The 18,648-nt window shown below is 37.3% G+C and overlaps 2 protein-coding genes across 3 annotated transcripts in view; one reads left to right on the plus strand and one right to left on the minus strand.

The window, feature by feature from the left end:
* LOC124827894 (protein TIC236, chloroplastic-like) overlaps nt 1-18,648 on the minus strand; it is a 56,536-nt gene that overhangs the window by 17,050 nt on the left and 20,838 nt on the right. For both annotated transcript variants that reach the window (XR_015782628.1, XM_088100615.1), the window contains exons 9-13: nt 12,588-12,745; nt 11,304-11,823; nt 1,411-1,581; nt 1,201-1,260; nt 488-610 (exon numbers count right to left, since the gene is read on the minus strand). Coding sequence is in view for 1 of the 2 variants with exons in the window: in XM_088100615.1 (XP_087956741.1) it covers nt 488-610; nt 1,201-1,260; nt 1,411-1,581; nt 11,304-11,823; nt 12,588-12,745 (1,032 nt within the window). In the remaining variant the exon portion in view is untranslated. The remainder of the gene's footprint in view (nt 1-487; nt 611-1,200; nt 1,261-1,410; nt 1,582-11,303; nt 11,824-12,587; nt 12,746-18,648) is intronic.
* Nucleotides 12,755-15,619, plus strand: LOC148204924 (uncharacterized). Its single transcript, XM_088100629.1, has one exon. It carries the CDS (start codon nt 13,843-13,845, stop codon nt 14,551-14,553), a length of 711 nt encoding a protein of 236 aa, XP_087956755.1. The 5' UTR covers nt 12,755-13,842; the 3' UTR covers nt 14,554-15,619.

Consider the following 18,648-nt stretch of genomic DNA (forward strand, 5'->3'; position numbering starts at 1 on the left):
TATCATATCCTGTCACTCTAATGTATTTCTTATTTCTTATATAGTAAGGGACGAAGTGAGTTACATTAATCATATGACTTTTTTGTGGTCATGCAACAATTAAGTAACTTTTTAATCCTCATTGATGGATGGTGAATATGTGGTTGAAATTTGTTCATCACGCTCTCATAAAAATAGCCCTCACTCAACACATTGCCTATACACATTTTAATCAGATAATCAACTGAAAACCTGTATTTTTTATGTTAAAAGGATATTGATCTATTACTGACAATCACCAAGGGAAAGCATAAAGAGATACTACTTTAGATTTAACTTTGTGTAAGTCATATTTAAATTAAAAAAATGAACATAAACTAACAGAACCAAAGTAATGAGCATTACCCAGATATGATACGATTTTATTTTACCCAGACAGCAATAAGGAAACTAGCATGTAACCGAAATTTATGTGCAAACATATACGAAGATGGTTTAGCGCACTCACAACGTCTCCACTCCACCTAGCTGCCACATCTAGGGCTTCACCAAGCACACCACTGAATTTTGGCCGAAGTACAGACAGGACTCCATGTCCTCTTCTCTTTTGAAGATTAAGCTGAATTTCTGCCTGATATCAAAGAAGCAGACAATTCAAACTTGTTTCTGTGACATGACCATTAAATAATACCTCATGCAAGTTATCATTCAAGTAGAACTGGAAAAAAACTTGGGATGACAGATGAAGGAATAATACCTCATACTACTTGATTTTGGACTTAGTTATCTCAAAATACCCAAGTTCCTATCAACTACTATACTATGTAGAATCAAGTTAGGTCTCAATTCCAAATTCTAAGAATGAGACACAACAAAAAGCATAGAAGAATAACAATTTCGGAAATCTTCGCAAACATAGTCTCAATTTATGAAAAATTAACCAAAGTTGGAAATCATGGACAACCCTTGTTCAGGTATGGTAAATGATAAACCAAACAATAACTAAAATCAATAATCATATGCCATTTTTTTCATTAACAGAATTTGTTTCTCTAAAATTGGAATCAGGGTTCAAATGTCAGGATAGATTGTTCACGCAGATACTCTCCCTGGTATAATTGGATCAAATTTGAAAGGATCCAGATATGTCAAATAGAAGTACAACAAAGAGCAAGGAAGATGCTGAAAAATAAATCCAAACATGCTGGTATGATGACTTACCCTCTGTATGGTTCCCCTAAGAGAAGCAAGCTCCAATTCATCAAGTGGAAAATGCCGTACCTACAAGTCAGCTCCAGCTAATTTGAAAAAATTCAAGCAAAAGTTTCAATACCAACTTTTGGTCTAATTACTAAGTGAACTAAATCTTTCAAGCAGACAAACAAACAGATCTAGAATCAAACAGCACTCCTGAAATTTAAATTTAGTTACCTCCAAGTTGGCAGAATGAAATGGTTGGAAACAAATGTTAGCCCTCAATTGCCCTTTCTGAAGGGAAATGGACAACAATTTCCCACTTTGCAGACCATCTTCACTACTGGGCTGTAGTGGCCCAACAAACTCAACTGCAAGACTTTCATCTGGTCTACCAGATGCATCCAACTGTATTTCACAAATAATTGACAGTTACAACCACTATATATTAAATAGAGCTAGATAATCTGAATGTATGAAATAAACTTTAAGTCTAACTCAATCCCATAAAACCGGTTTGTAAAATAAGGTTTGCACTTACTTATATACTATAAATTAACTTTATTTCTAATCAATGTGGGACTTTCAACACACTCCCTCACGCTCAGGTACACACATCTTGAGCGTGAGATTAAACATTAATGGGTGATCCGATATAGGTCTGATAGCGGGTGGAACAATATGTCCAACAAATAACAAATCTCACTAGAATGGGCTCTAACAATGACTTTAATACCATGTTAAGAAGTGAACTTTAAGCCTAACTCAATCTCACAAAATCAGCTTGCAAATTAAGGTTTGTACCTACTTATATATAAATTGATCTTATCTCTAATTGATGTAGGATTTCCATCAGGAACCGTCAGATAGAAGCACAACAAAATGACTGACAACATAAAGAAGCACATCTCACGTAAAAAAACTGAAATGAATAGTTAGTTATAATATATCCTGGTAGAGGGGGTCTATTCTACTGGTTTTGGATTGAACTGTATATATTGTACAAAGGAGTGATGGTCATATAACAAGATCCACAAGTGGATGAATAAACTCAGTACTCAAGCAATGTCATAATGGGATGAACGGCCCACAAAAAATTAGAAGCTGTCTGCCCATGTGTTGTCCAGTGCAGATTATTTGCATAAAAGATATTCTAAATATCTCCATAGTAATTAGGAAAAATTATATTCAGAAACTTCTTATTTATTTCAGCATATATTTATTACTTTTTCTAGAAGTTTTGGCTATTACAAATAGAGATGGTAAGAATTGGTGTAATTAGAGAAAATATCTTTAGAATCTTCCTAATTAGAAGAAATAGATACATAATCTTTTATTTTATTTTGTTTTTCTAGTTTCCCTATTTCCCTTTTTAGGAGAATTAGATTATTACAAATAGAGGATGTTAGATGTTAAGATGTGTGTTTCTGTTATTTGGGCTTAGTCTATTCTGTATTAAGGGCATTGGCCCATATCTTACCATATAAATAAATTACCCTATGTGTATGCAAAACACACAAGGGATCTTTTCTCCCAATCTTCTCTATTTCTCATATGGTATCTAGAGCACAGGAATAGTTCCAGTCAACTCCACGGTCTCCGGCACCCATCACTGCCGCTGTCGCTGCCGTCGCCGCTGCCGCCATCGCCGGAGTTCCAGAATCGACCGCCGACCACACCATCGGAATCGTCTCTGCCGGGCAACCACCGTCGTACGAAGATCGCGGCGAACGGACCTCCCACGCGCCTCCACGCGCCGCCGCAAGAGTCGCCGCTGCCGCCGCTGCCGCCGCGCGTGCCGGCGCGTCGCCGGAGCTTTCCGCCGCCGATCAGCACCGCCGTGATCGCCTCCTCGCCCTCTTTCTGGATCTGTGGTCGTTGCGTCAATCGGAGCACTTTGAATTTTTAGGGTTTCTCCCTCTCTAGGGCGTCTTCCTCGTCTACAAACACTTCTATTGGCGGCTCATCTTCTGATCCTTCAATATATACCAATTATGTGAATGTACACTTGTCCATTGACAAGTTAGATGGCACAAATTATGCAACATGGGCGTCCGACATCAAACTTTGGTTGAAGAGTCAAGGGTACTTAGATCATCTTACTCAAAATGTGACTACTGCTCCCATAGATGACACTTCCCGCTGGATGAAAATTGATGCTCAGTTATGCATTGTTATAAAGTCCACCATTCACTCCTCACTGAAACAAATGTTTCGATCCTATGAAACATGTTCAGAAGTATGGGCACAAGCGAAGTTGTTATACACAAATGACACTCAGCGTCTTTATGGTGTTTGTCAGGACCTATTAACTGTTATTGGTCCGCGCAATCCTGGTCCTATGGCAAAATATTTGGGTAAAATTCATGCCCTTCTTCATGACTTTAATGATATATTACCTCCTGCTTCCACTCCTGCTGAAGAATTGGAACAACGATCAAAGTTCTTCATGTTGTTGGCATTATACGGACTCTCTGATGATGTTTCTCATGTCCGTGATCAGATTTTGGGTTCTCCTGTCATACCCAACTTTACTTCTACTTGTTCTGCTCTTTTGCGTATACCGAGCAAACCCGTCACTGAGACATCCCCTCATACTGATGATTCCTCTGTTATGGCTGCTCAACGTGATGATCGAAGTCGGTCTCGCAAACCAAGTAAAGGACGTCCAAAATGTGACCATTATGGCAAGTTAGGCCACAAAATTGATAGATGTTATGCTCTCCATGGACGTCCTCCTCGACCTGTAGCAATGGCAAATTCAGATCCACCTCCCCGATCACCGTCTGCAGACCATCCTACTTCATCTAATATCGTAGACAAACCTGCAATCTTTAACGAATTTCTCAAATGGTATGAGGATCATCAGCACTCTGGTTCCACTACATCTGCATCTGTTGCACGTACAGGTACACCTTTTGTTGGTCTAACTCACTCCCTCGGACCTTGGGTCCTTGACTCAGGCGCCACCGATCATATCACTGGTAACAAGTCCTTGTTTTCTTCCTTGTCATGTCCGAATAATTTACCCTCAGTAACAATGGCTGATGGGTCTAGAGTCTCATCTCATGGTATTGGTACTGTTAATATTTTTCCATCCATATCAATTGATCATGTACTTTATGTCCCTGGGTCTCCCTTCAACTTATTGTCCATTAGTCGTTTAACTCGTACTCTTAATTGTGTTATTTCATTTACTAAAGATTCTGTTTGGTTGCAGGACCGGAGTTCGAAACACATGATTGGCACAGGATGTGAGTCTCATGGTCTTTATCATCTCCGCCCTTCTCCACATGTTGACGTTGTCATGGAGTCACCATCCCTTCTTCATGCTCAGTTCGGTCATCCCAGTCTTGCCAAACTACAACAACTTGTCCCGAGGTTGTCCACATTATCAAGTTTGTCGTGTGAGTCTTGTCAGTTAGGGAAGCATACTCGTAGTTCCTTTCCTCGTAGTGTCTCACAACGGGTGTCGTCTCCTTTTTCATTGGTTCATTCTGACATTTGGGGACCTAGTCGTGTTAAGTCCATTTTAGGTTTTCAGTATTTTGTTACCTTTATTGATGACTATTCCAGATGTACTTGGTTGTTTTTAATGAAGAATCGTTCTGAGTTGTTTTCTATTTTTCAATCTTTTTTCAATGAAATAAAAACACAGTTTGGGGTTTCTATTCGAAATTTACGTAGTGATAATGGCCGTGAATACCTTTCTCAACCGTTTAAACAGTTTATGGCTTCTCATGGCATTCTTCACCAAACCTCATGTGCTTATACCCCTCAACAAAATGGGGTGGCTGAGCGCAAGAATAAACACCTTATTGAAACAACTCGTACACTTCTTATTCATGGTCAAGTACCCTCACGTTTTTGGGGAGATGCAGTTCTCACAGCATGTTATCTTATCAACCGCATGCCATCTTCCGTCCTAGATAAAAAAATCCCTCATTCTATCTTATTTCCTCAAGACCCTCTGCATCCATTACCTCTTCGAGTTTTTGGGTCTACATGTTTTGTTCATGATTTTAGTCCTGGTCTTGATAAGTTATCTCCTAGGTCTCACAAATGTGTCTTCTTAGGATTTCCACGGTCACAAAAGGGCTATAAGTGTTTTTCCCCTTCCCTCAATCGTCATTTTATCTCTGCTGATGTCACTTTTGATGAGTCTTCTTTTTACTTTTCACATCTATCTTCTAGTTCTGTACCTCTCCCTGTTACTGTTGATATTCCTCTTATATGTGATCCTCCTGGTGATGCTCCACCCATTTTGTCTTCTTCTTTAGACTCTCATTCACCACAGGATCATCCTTCACCTCCACCCCTTCAGGTTTATAGTCGCCGTAATCGTCTCCCTCATGACTCACTTCCGGTGCCGCCTCATGTGTCTCCTCCGGCTCCAGCAACTGAGTCTGACTTGCCTATTGCCCTCAGTAAAGGTATACGCTCTACCCGTAATCCTTCCCCCCATTATACTGTTCTTAATTACCACAGATTATCTCCATCTTTTTATACTTGTCTCTCATCCATTTCTTCTGTGTCAATTCCCAAATCTGTGAGTGATGCCTTAACTCATCCTGGTTGGCGTCAAGCTATGATGGATGAATTAAGTGCTTTACAGGAAAGTGGAACTTGGGAGCTGGTCCAATTACCATCTGGAAAGTCTGTTGTTGGTTGCAGGTGGGTGTATGCTATCAAGGTTGGTCCTGATGGCACGATTGATCGTCTGAAAGCTCGACTGGTTGCCAAAGGCTACACACAGATTTTTGGTTTGGATTATGGTGATACTTTTTCTCCAGTGGCAAAAATGACCTCTGTTCGCCTCTTCATTGCCATGGCCGCTCTTTGACAATGGCCTCTTTACCAACTTGATGTCGAAAATGCTTTCCTCAATGGTGATTTGCATGAAGAAATTTATATGGAGCAACCGCCTGGCTTTGTTGCTCAGGGGAGTCATCTGGATTGGTATGTCGTCTTCGCAAATCCTTATATGGCCTAAAACAGTCTCCTCGGGCCTGGTTTGGTAAATTCAGTTGTGTTGTTCAACAATTTGGTATGTCTCGCAGTGAAGCGGATCATTCAGTATTCTATCGCCACTCGAGTGCTGGATGTATCTACTTAATAGTGTATGTCGATGATATTGTTCTCACAGGAAGCGACTATCTTGGCATCTCTCAGATGAAACAACACCTTTGTCATCATTTTCAAACCAAAGATCTTAGCAAACTCCGGTACTTTTTGGGTATTGAAGTAGCACAATCCAATGATGGTATTGTCATATCTCAGAGGAAGTATGCGTTAGACATCTTGGAGGAAACAGGGTTAATGAACTGTAAATCTGTTGAGACACCTATGGACCCTAACATCAAACTCCTACCAAATCAGGGGGAGCCTTTCTCAGATCCTGAACGGTACAGAAGACTAGTTGGTAAATTAAACTATCTTACTGTTACGCGTCCTGACATTTCCTTCGCAGTTAGTGTGGTGAGTCAATTTCTAAACTCCCCATGTGAAGACCATTGGGATGCAGTTGTTCGCATACTGAAGTATATTAAAAGATCACCTGGAAAAGGTTTGCTATATGGCCCTAACAACGATACAAAAATTGTTTGTTATTCAGATGCTGATTGGGCTGGTTCCCCTTCTGATAGGAGGTCTACTTCTGGATATTGTGTCTCTATTGGTAGCAACCTGATATCTTGGAAAAGTAAGAAGCAAAGTGTTGTGGCAAGGTCCAGTGCAGAAGCAGAATATAGAGCTATGGCATCAGCTACTTGCGAGCTTGTGTGGCTTAAACAATTGCTTAGTGAATTGAAATTTGGAGATGTCACTCACATGATACTTATATGTGATAATCAAGCTGCTCTCCATATTAGCTCTAACCCTGTCTTCCATGAGAGAACCAAACACATTGAAGTTGATTGTCATTTCATTCGAGAAAAAATCATATCCGGAGATATCAAGACTGAGTTTGTTAACTCAAGCAACCAGTTGGCAGACATATTCACTAAGTCCTTATGAGGACCTAGAATTGATTATCTTTGTAACAAGCTTGGAACATATGATTTATATGCTCCAGCTTGAGGGGGAGTGTTAGATGTTAAGATGTGTGTTTCTGTTATTTGGGCTTAGTCTATTCTGTATTAAGGGCATTGGCCCATATCTTACAATATAAATAAATTACCCTATGTGTATGCAAAACACACAAGGGATCTTTTCTCCCAATCTTCTCTATTTCTCATAGAGGATATGAGAATGTATTTTTCATAAATGAGAATAATAAATCAGTCTTATTTCCAACTAGAATGTAATTTGTGCGATTGATATCAATAAATAAGTCATTATTTTTCAAATCAGTTTTATGTCGTGTTCTTGATTACTCATTCCTATGATATTTGGGAGAAGATCCATGAATATTTTAGTCTTCAAACTAACTCTCCTGCTAGAAAGCTTCGAGCTTTCTATGAGAGCTGTCAAACTTGATTCCAAATCCATGGAAGACTACTTACTGAAATTCAAGAATTATGTGGATGAGCTTGTGGCAGTTGGAGTTCTTGTCCAACATGAAGAACATGTACATGCTATTATGGTAGGATTGCCATCAGATTATGCTCATGTTGTGTCTGTAACTGAAAGTAAGAGAAACACACACCTTCTATTGATGAGATTGAAGCTTTATTGTATGGTCATGAAACATTACTTGTTATGTGCAAGAGTCTCAAACCATGGTTCAACCTTCATTGAATTATACTCAAGGCTCTTCCTCTAGAGGTGTTACTCCAAGCGGAGGTTTCAAGGATCCCCTAGTGGTGGCGGTGGTTCTTTTAGAGGACGTGGTGGCAAGTTCACTAATTTTCAGTGCCCAATTTGCCAGGAAAATTTGGTCATACAGCTAATTTTGTCACTTCCGGTATGATGTCTCATTTCAGCCACATAATCTGTGTTTCACTGATCCAGCCACACAACAATTAATTCCTTACTCAGCTGGCTCTTGTAAGACTTCAAATACTAGGCTGAATCCAAACAACAAATCTAATACCACTGGTCAACCTAGTGCAATGATCATGAAGTCTGAAACACCAAGTAATGCCAATACTTCTTGGATACTAAAATTTTGGTGGCAGTTTTCATGTCACAAGTGAACCTCTAAACATTAAACAACTCCAACAGTTTGAAAGACCAAATCATGTTTTCATTGGAAATGGTGCAAGTTTGAGTATCTCTTGGGTTGGTTCATCTTCTTTTCTATCACCTTATGATTCCAGAGTCTTGTTTCAATTATAGCATTTGCTGCATGTTCCTTCTATTACTAAAAACTTGTTAAGTGTCAGTCAGTTTGCAATGGAGTTGTTGGAGCTAATGGATTGTATTCTTTCACCAATGTTCATCTTTTCAATCAACCATCTCAGCTGCAGTCCACTTTTGTGTCCACTCCTCATTCGGCTCCAGTTTCCTTTGTAATAAACACTGTTAATAAGTCTATTTCTGACACTAATGCGTTTGATTGGTGGAAAAAAGATTAGGTCATCCCAGTAATCATATTGTGAATATTGTCTTCAAACATTGTAATATTCCAGCGTACAACACAATTGACTCTGGTTTATGTAAATCCTGTTGTGCTGGAAAATCTCATAGACTGCCCTTTCATGAATCTAATTCTGAGTATTCTCCACTAGAACTCAATTTTACTGATATGTGGGGCCCTGCACACATTACTTCTCATGCAGGATACAAGTATTACGTTTCTTTTGTTGATGCCTTTTCTAGATATACTTGGATTTTGCCAACAAAAACTAAAGTCGAAACCTTAACTGTTTTTCAAAATTTTAAGAACATGGTTGAGATGCAATTGAATTCGAAAATTAAAAATGTTCAGTCTGATTGGGGTGGTGAATAATGTCCTTTTACAAACTTTTTAGGTCATCATGGCATTGTTCATAGACTAATTTGTCTTCATACTCATCATCAAAATGGAGTTATTGAATGTAAACATTGACACATAAAAGTTATAAATGCTTATCTTCTAGTGGTCAAATATTTATTTCAAAGGATGTTTCATTTGATGAGCATCGGTTTCCTTATTCTGATTTATTTCCTAAATCACCAAATTCTATTAAAGATCTTAGTCAGTACTTCACATTAAGTTCAAAGTTTTCACCACCTCAACAGCCTGAAAATTCAGTACCTAGCACTTCCATGTCATGTGACAGTGATTCAACACCAAATGTTTCCCCTTCTGGTTTTAGTCCAGGTGTTCCATCATCTTCTGTGTCAGATTCTCCTTCTACACCTGTTCTGAACTATCATCCAATGCAAAATCGGTCCAATTCTGGCATCCTTCAACACAATTCATCCATCTCTATCGTTATCTCATTCTGAACATACTAGTGTTAAACAAGTTCTTGAGATAAAAACAGGCAGGCTACAATGCAGCAAGAGTATGAGGCCTTAATCAATCAAAAGACTTGGGATCTGGTTTCTTTACCTTCTAACAAAAAAGCTATTGGTAGTAAAGAGGTGTTTAGAATCAAGGAAAATGTTGATGGCTCAATCAATAAATGTAAAGCTTGTCTTGTTGCTAAAAGCTTTCCTCAAATTCAAGGTTTTGACTTTCATAAAACCTTTTCTCCAGTGGTGAAACCAGTTACAATTAGAGTTGTTCTTACTGTTGTTATTTCTCATGGGTGGAAAGTGTTTTAACTTGATGTTAATAATGCTTTTTTAAATGGTTTTCTGGATTAGACTGTATATATGCAGCAACCTCTTGGATTTGAGGTATCTGATAAGTCACTTGTTTTTTGGAAGTTGAACAAGACACTTCATGGGCTGAAGGAAGCCCCAAGACAGTGGTTTACTCGTCTGCAGACTACTCTTCACGAGCTTGGGTTTCTTACTAGTACTTTTGATACTTCTTTGTTCATATATAAAAAGGAAACTGAGGTTATTTTTTTTCTAGTTTATGTTGATGATATTATCATAACTAGCAGTTCTCCTAGTCTAATTCAGAGTGTTACTGAAAAGCTTCATTCTACTTTCTCTCTGAAGCAGCTTGGTCAATTAGACTATTTTCTTGATCTTGAGACAAATATTTACATGACAATTCTGTTCCCATGACTCAAACCAAGTACATACGTGATTTACTTCACAAAACTCACATGGTTGAAGCTCGTGCTATATCTTCTCCAATTGTTTCCAATGATAAACAATCCAAACATGGTGCTGATGTTTTCTCAGATCCTACTCTGTACATGTCGATAGTTTTCTCAGATCTATCTATGTGTGTTTGTGTGGAAATAGATATATATTTACATAAATATGTATATATAAGGATCAGTGGCTTACGGAAAAAGAGAACTTAAGATAGAAACTGTAAAATAATTCTAGAGGGCTTAATTGATCCCTCTCACAATCTTCTATTTATAAGAATAAATTGATACACAAGTACATGATAAATAGGGTAACCCTAGACACAACATAATCATGATAAATAGAGTAATCCTAGACACAATATAATCATGATAAATAGGGTAACCCTTGACACACTATAATGACGATAAAATAGGATAAATATCGTAACAAGAGAAAAACATAATAGAGTTTATCATAGGATTTGGAGGGTAACAGTTTACCCCTAGAATTCTAGGTTACAGATAGATACAACACAAAACAGCTTTTGCTCAGAAGATAATATAAACTAGTCTAACACAAAATGAATTTTAACAGTTTGACCCTGGCTACAAAAAAATGCCAGCTATCAGGTGCTTAACACAAACATGACAACATTAAAAGATGTCATACGATAATAGTATAGTGGAAATTAGGAAAAGGATTTCATGAAATAAACAAATAAACCTGTTCAGGAGGTCAATTATGTAAATAAGTGATTGTTCAAAATCAATTCTTTGAAAACAACTACCAATTGAGTGATTAATTATCATTGAACAAGAAATATTTTACTAAGAATTCTTTTTTTGTGATTTTCAAACATTAAATTCAAACATCTTCACTAGAAACCATGTCCATGAACAATGATAAAAATGTGATCCAATATGGCTGAGCAGTGAGAATAAACTTCAATAAATCCACAATAGCTCACAATTAAAACCATTTTTGTAAGAGAGAATTTTATGCATCACCTTAATACACTTGGGAGAAACTCTCAACAACCCAGACAACTGAGGGGCAAGCATAAGTTGATTCAGTTTGAGACCAGAGATTGAAACCTCGCCAACAAGACTATCTACAATTCCTTTATCTAACATTTGTACATTCTGCCTTGTCATCTCAAGATTTTGTTCTGTAATATTGCCAATTGGTTTTAAAACCTTTCCCTGAAACTTTATTCTTCCAGCCACTTTCAAATGCAAAGGCCTTGGGGAATCCATAGTGTATGCAGAAACCAAGCTGAAGAATTCAAACCCACGCATACGTAAATCCAACTCAACTCCATCAATTGTAAATGGGATGGCTCTTGGAATATTGAACTCTTTTTTATGATGAAAATCATCAGGATAAGATGTTTGAACTCGAGTATACAGATCAAATGCAGCTGAAGCAGAATTCACAGTAATAAAATCATGTGAGATTATGATGTCTCCTCGAGCATCACTGAAAGACCCTTCAGCTGTAGGTGCAGTCCACTTTATATCAAACCTTCTGCATTATTATTTTTTTAAAATTTAAGAGAAATTGTGTAAGAATAACAGAATTGGCACCAAGTGTTATTAATGGTGAATGCTAGCCCATTGAGGAAAGCAGAAAATCTGTGATAGAATTTGGTGAGAATAGCAAAACTAAATAACAAGCATAATTGAAACATTATGTAGCATATAAAAATTATCAAGTATAACAAACTCGTGCAACTGCATCAGAGAGAAAACAATGCATACAGACAAAATAAAATAATTAATGATACGATCACAAATCACCAGATAGGAATATACTATGATGTAAAATTTCCTACAAATCAAGACTATGACAATCTATTTGACTATGCCTCCTAGTTCGTATAGGGTCATTTCTGGTTGTCCTCCGTAGTTACCATTATCAATAATAATGTGTGGTGAGAGAGAAAAAAACCAACAAATGCAGAAACCATGCCTCAATACCCTCGGGAAACTACATAGGTTCTATATCATCAGAAATGCCACCTTCTTTGAAGACAATCCACGCTATACCATCAAAAATACTATAGATGCTCCCCAAACAGACAAAAATCACTTCCCTCAGGTATTGCATACATTTTGGTTCTATCATTACTATACCTAAGGCTTTAGAGGTTTGTTTTAAAGGCTAAGATTTCCCAATGTGCAACGTGCAACCTCCCAAGAAGATGATATCAGTTATCATCACAAGCAACAATAATGCCAAATTTTAGCTGATGAACCGAATTACTAAAAAACTGGAATGGTTCATCTTACGGTCGTAAAAGGGATCCTGAAAGTTTTGTTTCACCATTTAACACTCCTAATTTAAGTGGCATCTGATGATAATAACTTGGTATATAACGGAGCACGATGTTATCAAAGGCCAAACTTCCAGAAAAATTGACGTCTATCGCTGTCTCATCCTCCTCACCCTGAGAACAAAAGATTACATATTAGTAGAAGTAGGTTATAGAAATTCTAGAGACCAGATATCTACACACTAGCTTTTAACCAAATAAAAAAAACCTAATTTCCATATTAGTATAATGAAATAACAATACTTTCATTTGCCTCACTTATCCGATATTTGATACTTTTGAATATTTCATCAATATGTATATATGGTGTATTTTAAATAAATTACGAAAATCTAACATTGTAACAGTTGAAATAAAAGAGAAAACAACACAGGCTGAATGTGTATAGAGCACATAGGGTTATCCATTTATAAATAGAAAAATACAAAGAGATGGGCCTAAGCCTATTACATCTAACACTCCCTCTCAAGTTGTTGCATATAAATTGTTAGAATCTGTTTTATTAGCTGAATTATTTCTGTCAGAATCTGTGTTTTATCAGTTGTGTTGTTTCCTTATTTAGGAGATTACAATTATAGGGTATGATGGGAATATCCCTGAATCATAGAGATCTGGTTGTCTAGGTGCTATTATTATACTTCCTAAAATTGTTTTCTAGCCTTGTATATATGAATTGTATTCTCAGCATAATTTAATATATCAATTATTCTACCCTAAATTGTGAGCTGGCTCTGACTATGCAAACCAAAACCCTAGCTAGCAGCCTTCATTGTTGTCAATAGTTTTTTTTTAAGATAGCCAACCTTCATTGCTACTATGATTTGCAGTGTTGTTTCTTAGTTGTTGTTGCAAAAATCAAATACATACTCATTACGTTATGGTCGTTGTACTGCAATGGACATGGTAGACCCAATTGCTGAAGTGGTGAATACTGAGTCACATAACACTCAGGAATAACAGTAGAACCTTAATACTGCCTACCGATTGAATGGGAATAATTACTTGACATGGGCCCAACTTGTTTGCAGAACTTTTAAAGGTAAAGGGAAAGCTAACCACTTGACTGAAGATACACCCAAAGAAGAAGATCCCAAATTTACAAAATGGTATGAAGAGGACTCTATGATCATGGAATGGCTACGGAACTCAATGATCCCAGAAATCATTGATCCTTGCATGTTTCTTAATTCTGCAAAGGAGATTGGAATGCCATGGAGCAGACAGACTCCAAAGCTAAAGATGTTGCTCAAATATATGATGTCAAGGTGAAGATTGTGACTGCAAAACAGGGAAACAAGACTGTTACAGAGTACGCCAATCAACTCAAATCACTATGGATGGAGTTAGACCATTACAGGGTCATAAAAGCCAAGTGCTCAGATGATTCAAAAATGCTCAAAGAGTATATTGAGCAAGATAGAGTCTATGATTTCTTGGTGGGGCTTAACTCTGATTTTGATCAAGTAAGAGTCCATATCCTTGGAAAAGAAAAAATGTCAGGAATTAATGAAGTAGTAGCTATGGTCAGAAGTGAAGAAAGCAGAAGGGGAATAATACTAGAAACCCCAACCATGGAAAATTCAGCCATGGTAGCTTTCGAATCGGCCATGATGGTAGACCAGAAAAAGGAGGGAATAGCCAATATGGAGAAGAAAGGTGATGGAATGTGGCGTACCTTGTGTAACAAGCCTTGCCATACTCGTGATAAATATTGGAAGCTGCATGGAAAGCCACCTTGTAGAGATTGGGGTCCCAAAACCGAGACAAGGAGTGGGGAAAAACAAGGAGACAACACCAGAAAGGGAGGACAAGCACACATAGCAGTTGTAACCAGTGAAGAAAACAAAGGAGGAGTGATTCAACTTAACCAGGATGAAGTAGAGAAGATGAGATCATTCCTCAATAAGTTGAAAGTTGGATAAGTCAACAGGTAGTTGTTCTCTAGTGCATTCAGGTACTTTTGGTGGGTTTCTTTTTTCTTTCGAACTTACTACCTCAGAAAAAAACTATAACCCATATCGGATTCTAGGGCTACCGACCACATGACACCCCTACCTAAACATTTCTCTTCTTACACCCTTTGCCCTAGCAACAAGAAAATATCCATTGCAGATGACTCTCTGATGACTGTAACAGGTCAAGTAGAAGTACAAATAAGCCCATCCATAACCCTTAAAATTGTCCTTCATATTCCTAAATTGTCAGCTTGATTTCCATAAAAAAACTCATAAAAGACCTATCATGTAATGCTATTTTTTATGACAATGTTTGTATACTACAGAACAAGTACTTCGGGAGGATGCTAGGACATGCTAGAGAATGGAATGTCTTATATTACTTGGACAATCCGAATCAGCCACCACACCTAGAAAATAGCAACTCTTTTTTCTCTAATTCAATAAAGACTAACAGGGAGAATCTCTTCCTACATCACTGTCGCCATGGACATCCTTCTTTTAGAGTCATAAAATCGTTATTCCCTTCCCTTTTTAGCAAATTGGACGTGGAAAGTCTTCATTGTGAAGTGTGTTAGCATTCTAAGCACAAGCATGTACCTTTTCCAGTTAGTAATAATATGAGCACTTGTCCCTGCTATTTAATTCATACTGATGTATGGCGTACCTCAATTGTCCCAAATGTTTCTAGTGCCCATTGGTTCCTTACCTTTATAGATGATTGTACTCAAGTCACATGGGTTTTCATACTAAAACAAAAATCCAAAGTCAGCTATGTGGTTCAACGTTTTTTCTCAATGTTTAAAAAAACAGTTTGGTGTTAGCATTAAGACTATTAGATCCGATAATGCCAAAGATTACTTTAATCATGGGCTTATTTCCTTTTGTCAAAAGGAAGGTATTATTCATGAGTCATCATGTGTCAAAACACCTCAGCAAAATGCGATTGTTGAGAGGAAAAATGGACACCTTCTAGACCAAACTCAAGCTCTTATTTTTCAACACAAGGTTCCTAAAAGGTTTTAGGGAGCGCTTGTTCTCACTGCCTGTTATCTAATTAATAGACTACCTTCTAGTATTCTAGCCTCAAAAAGCCCTACGGAGGTTCAGTCCTCCTTTTATCCTAATGTGTCCACATCCAACCAACTTGTTCTAAGAATATTTGGGTGTGTATCTTTTGTCCATGTTCACAGTGGTAATAGAGTAAACTTGATCCTAGACCCTTAAAATGTGTTTTCATAGGATACTCATCAACACAAAAGGGATATAAATGCTATCACCCACAATTCCAAAAATTGTGTGTCCAGAGATGTCACTTTTTTTTAGCACAAATGTTACTTCCACTATCTTCAGGGGGTACTGCAAGAAAGGAAGATGATTCCTTATGCTCCCTGACTTAAGTTTAGGACCAAAATAAGGGACTAAAAGTGTAACAACTGAGAAGGAACCCATTAAATCCACTCAAGATGGAGTTGGTGTAAGATTTGGGAGAAAACGGGTTTATACAAGGAAGACAAAGGCCGTTATGGAATTTGTCCATGTCCAAAAATCCAACCCAACATTACATGAGGTAACTACTCCTGATCCTTTAATCTCCCTACCGACTAATTATGGTTAGAACTTGCAACAATTTGATGTTAAAAATGCCTTCCTCCATGGAGAAATTGAAGAGGAGATTTAAATGGAATTGCCCCTTAGATATGGAGAAAGAAAAGCTGCCAACACTGTTTGCAAGCTAAAAAAGGTATTTTATGGGCTGAAAGATTCACCATAAGCGTGGTTTGGAAGGTTTAATAAAGTTATGATAGGTCTGGCTTTAAACAAAGTCAAGGAGACCACACTCTGATCATTAAACACTCTAAATCAAGGGGAGTAACAATGTTATTGGTTTATGCGGATAATATTATAGTGACAGGTGATGATGAGGAGGAGCAACAACTGTTAGGCCAACATCTAGCTAAAGAAGTTGAAATTAAGACCCTGGGAAAATTGGAGTATTTTTTGGGAATTCAAGTGGCCCATTCTAAAAAGGGAATATTCATATATCAACAGGAATACATCACTGATTTGTTGAAAGAGACTAGTAAGACAATATGCAAGCTTGCACGTACACCAATTGATTCAAACCTGTAACTGGGAAACGCAGAAGAAGATACTGCAGTTAACAAGGAAATGTATCAAAGGCTAGTTGGTTGACTGATATATTTATCTCACTAGACCTGATGTTGCATTCGCTGTGAATCTAGTTAGCCAATTCATGCACCAACCAAAAAAGATTCGCTTACAAGCTACACTAAGAATTGTGCAATATTTGAAAGGGATCCCAAGCAGGGAATTTTGTTCAAACGAAATGAGAATGTAAGTCTAGAAGCATATACGGATGCAGACTCTGCAGGATCAATTGTGGATAGCAGGTTAACTACAGGATATTACACTTTCCTTGGAGGAAATCTTGTGACTTGGAAGAGTAAAAAACAAAGTGTGGTAGCCAAATCCAGTGCTGAAGTAGAGTTCAAAGTAATGGCACAAGGGATATGTGAACTACTCTGGCTGAAGATCATCTTGGAAGACTTCAGAAAAAATCGGATGAACCAATAAGATTTTATTGTGATAACAAATCGTCTATTAGCATAGCTCATAATGCAGCATGATAGAACCAAACATATTGAGGTTGACAAACATTTTATCAAAGAAAAATTAGACCGTGGTTTGATCTGCACTCCATATATCTCCTCACAAGACAACCTTGCATATATTCTAACAAAAGGGTTGAACAACAACAACTTCGAGAGGATTGTTTCCAAGCTGGGAATGGAAAATACTTATTCACCAGCTTAAGGAGGAGTGTTAGAATCTGTTTTGTTAGCAGTATTATTTCTATTAGAATTTGTGTTTTAATAGTTGTATTGTTTCCTTGTTTAGCATATTACAATTATAGTGTATGATGGAAATATCCCTAAATCATAGGGATCTGGTTGTTTAGGAGCTATTATTATACTTCCTAAAATAACTTTCTAGCCTTGTATATATGAATTGTATTCTCAACACAATTTAATATATCGATTATTCTACCCTAAATTGTGAGATATATTGTATGTACTAAGCTTGTTACAAATATATTCAATTCTATGTCCTCGTAATGGGTAGAATAATATACTCGACAAACAACAAATCTCACTAAGATAGACTTTAACAAGTAATGGGTAGAATAATATACTCAACAAACAACAAATCTCACTAAGATAGACTTTAACAATGACTCTGATATCATGTTAAGAAGTGGACTTTAAGTCAAACTCAACTCTACAAAATCGGCTTCTAAGGTGAGGTTTTCACTCACTTATATATTTTAGATTGGTCTCATCTCTAGTTGATGTGGGACTTCCAACACCCTTCACTAAGCTCTTAGCTAATTTTGATATTCATCATAGACTTATTTTTCCCAATACACATCATCAAAATGGAGTGGTTGAAAGGAACACGGACACATTGTTGATTTGGGTCTCACTATATTGCATAAAGCTTCTCTTCCTTTAAAATTTTGGGATTATGCCTTTCCTACAGCAGTTTACTTATTAAAAGGCTTCCAACTGCCTCTCTGAATTTTCCTATTCCATATTGCGTTCTCTTCAATAAAGATCCAGATGTCTCATTTCTTAAAGTATTTGGGTGTACCTGTTTTCCTCTTTTAAAACCTTATCACTATCACAAACTTGTTTTTCATTCTGAGGAATGCATATTTCTAGGTTATTCTAAAATCCATAAAGGCTATAAGTGCTTGTCTTCTTGTGGTAAAGTTTATATTTCCAAGGATGATCGGTTCAATGAAGATGAATTTCCTTACACTTGTATTTTTGCCAATACTCCCAATATTGTTACAAATTTGGATCAATATTTTAATTTACATCTCAATCTTACACCCACTCCTTCATCTCCTACTATGCCACCTCCTCCGGTGGCTGTTAACTCATCACAGATTTCAACATCTTCAGAATCTGTTTCTTGTACTGCACCTCATACAGCTACTATGAAGGTTTTACCTATCACAGATTCCATCTTCAG

Source organism: Vigna umbellata, chromosome 1, assembly GCF_029865625.1.
Source record: "Vigna umbellata cultivar VRB3 chromosome 1, Vumbellata_1.0, whole genome shotgun sequence".
Classification (NCBI taxonomy): Eukaryota; Viridiplantae; Streptophyta; class Magnoliopsida; order Fabales; family Fabaceae; genus Vigna; species Vigna umbellata.

Bases quoted from the DNA above. Each gene is read 5' to 3' on its own strand.
- LOC148204924 (XM_088100629.1), top strand. From the start codon at position 13,843: ATGGAGCAGACAGACTCCAAAGCTAAAGATGTTGCTCAAATATATGAT.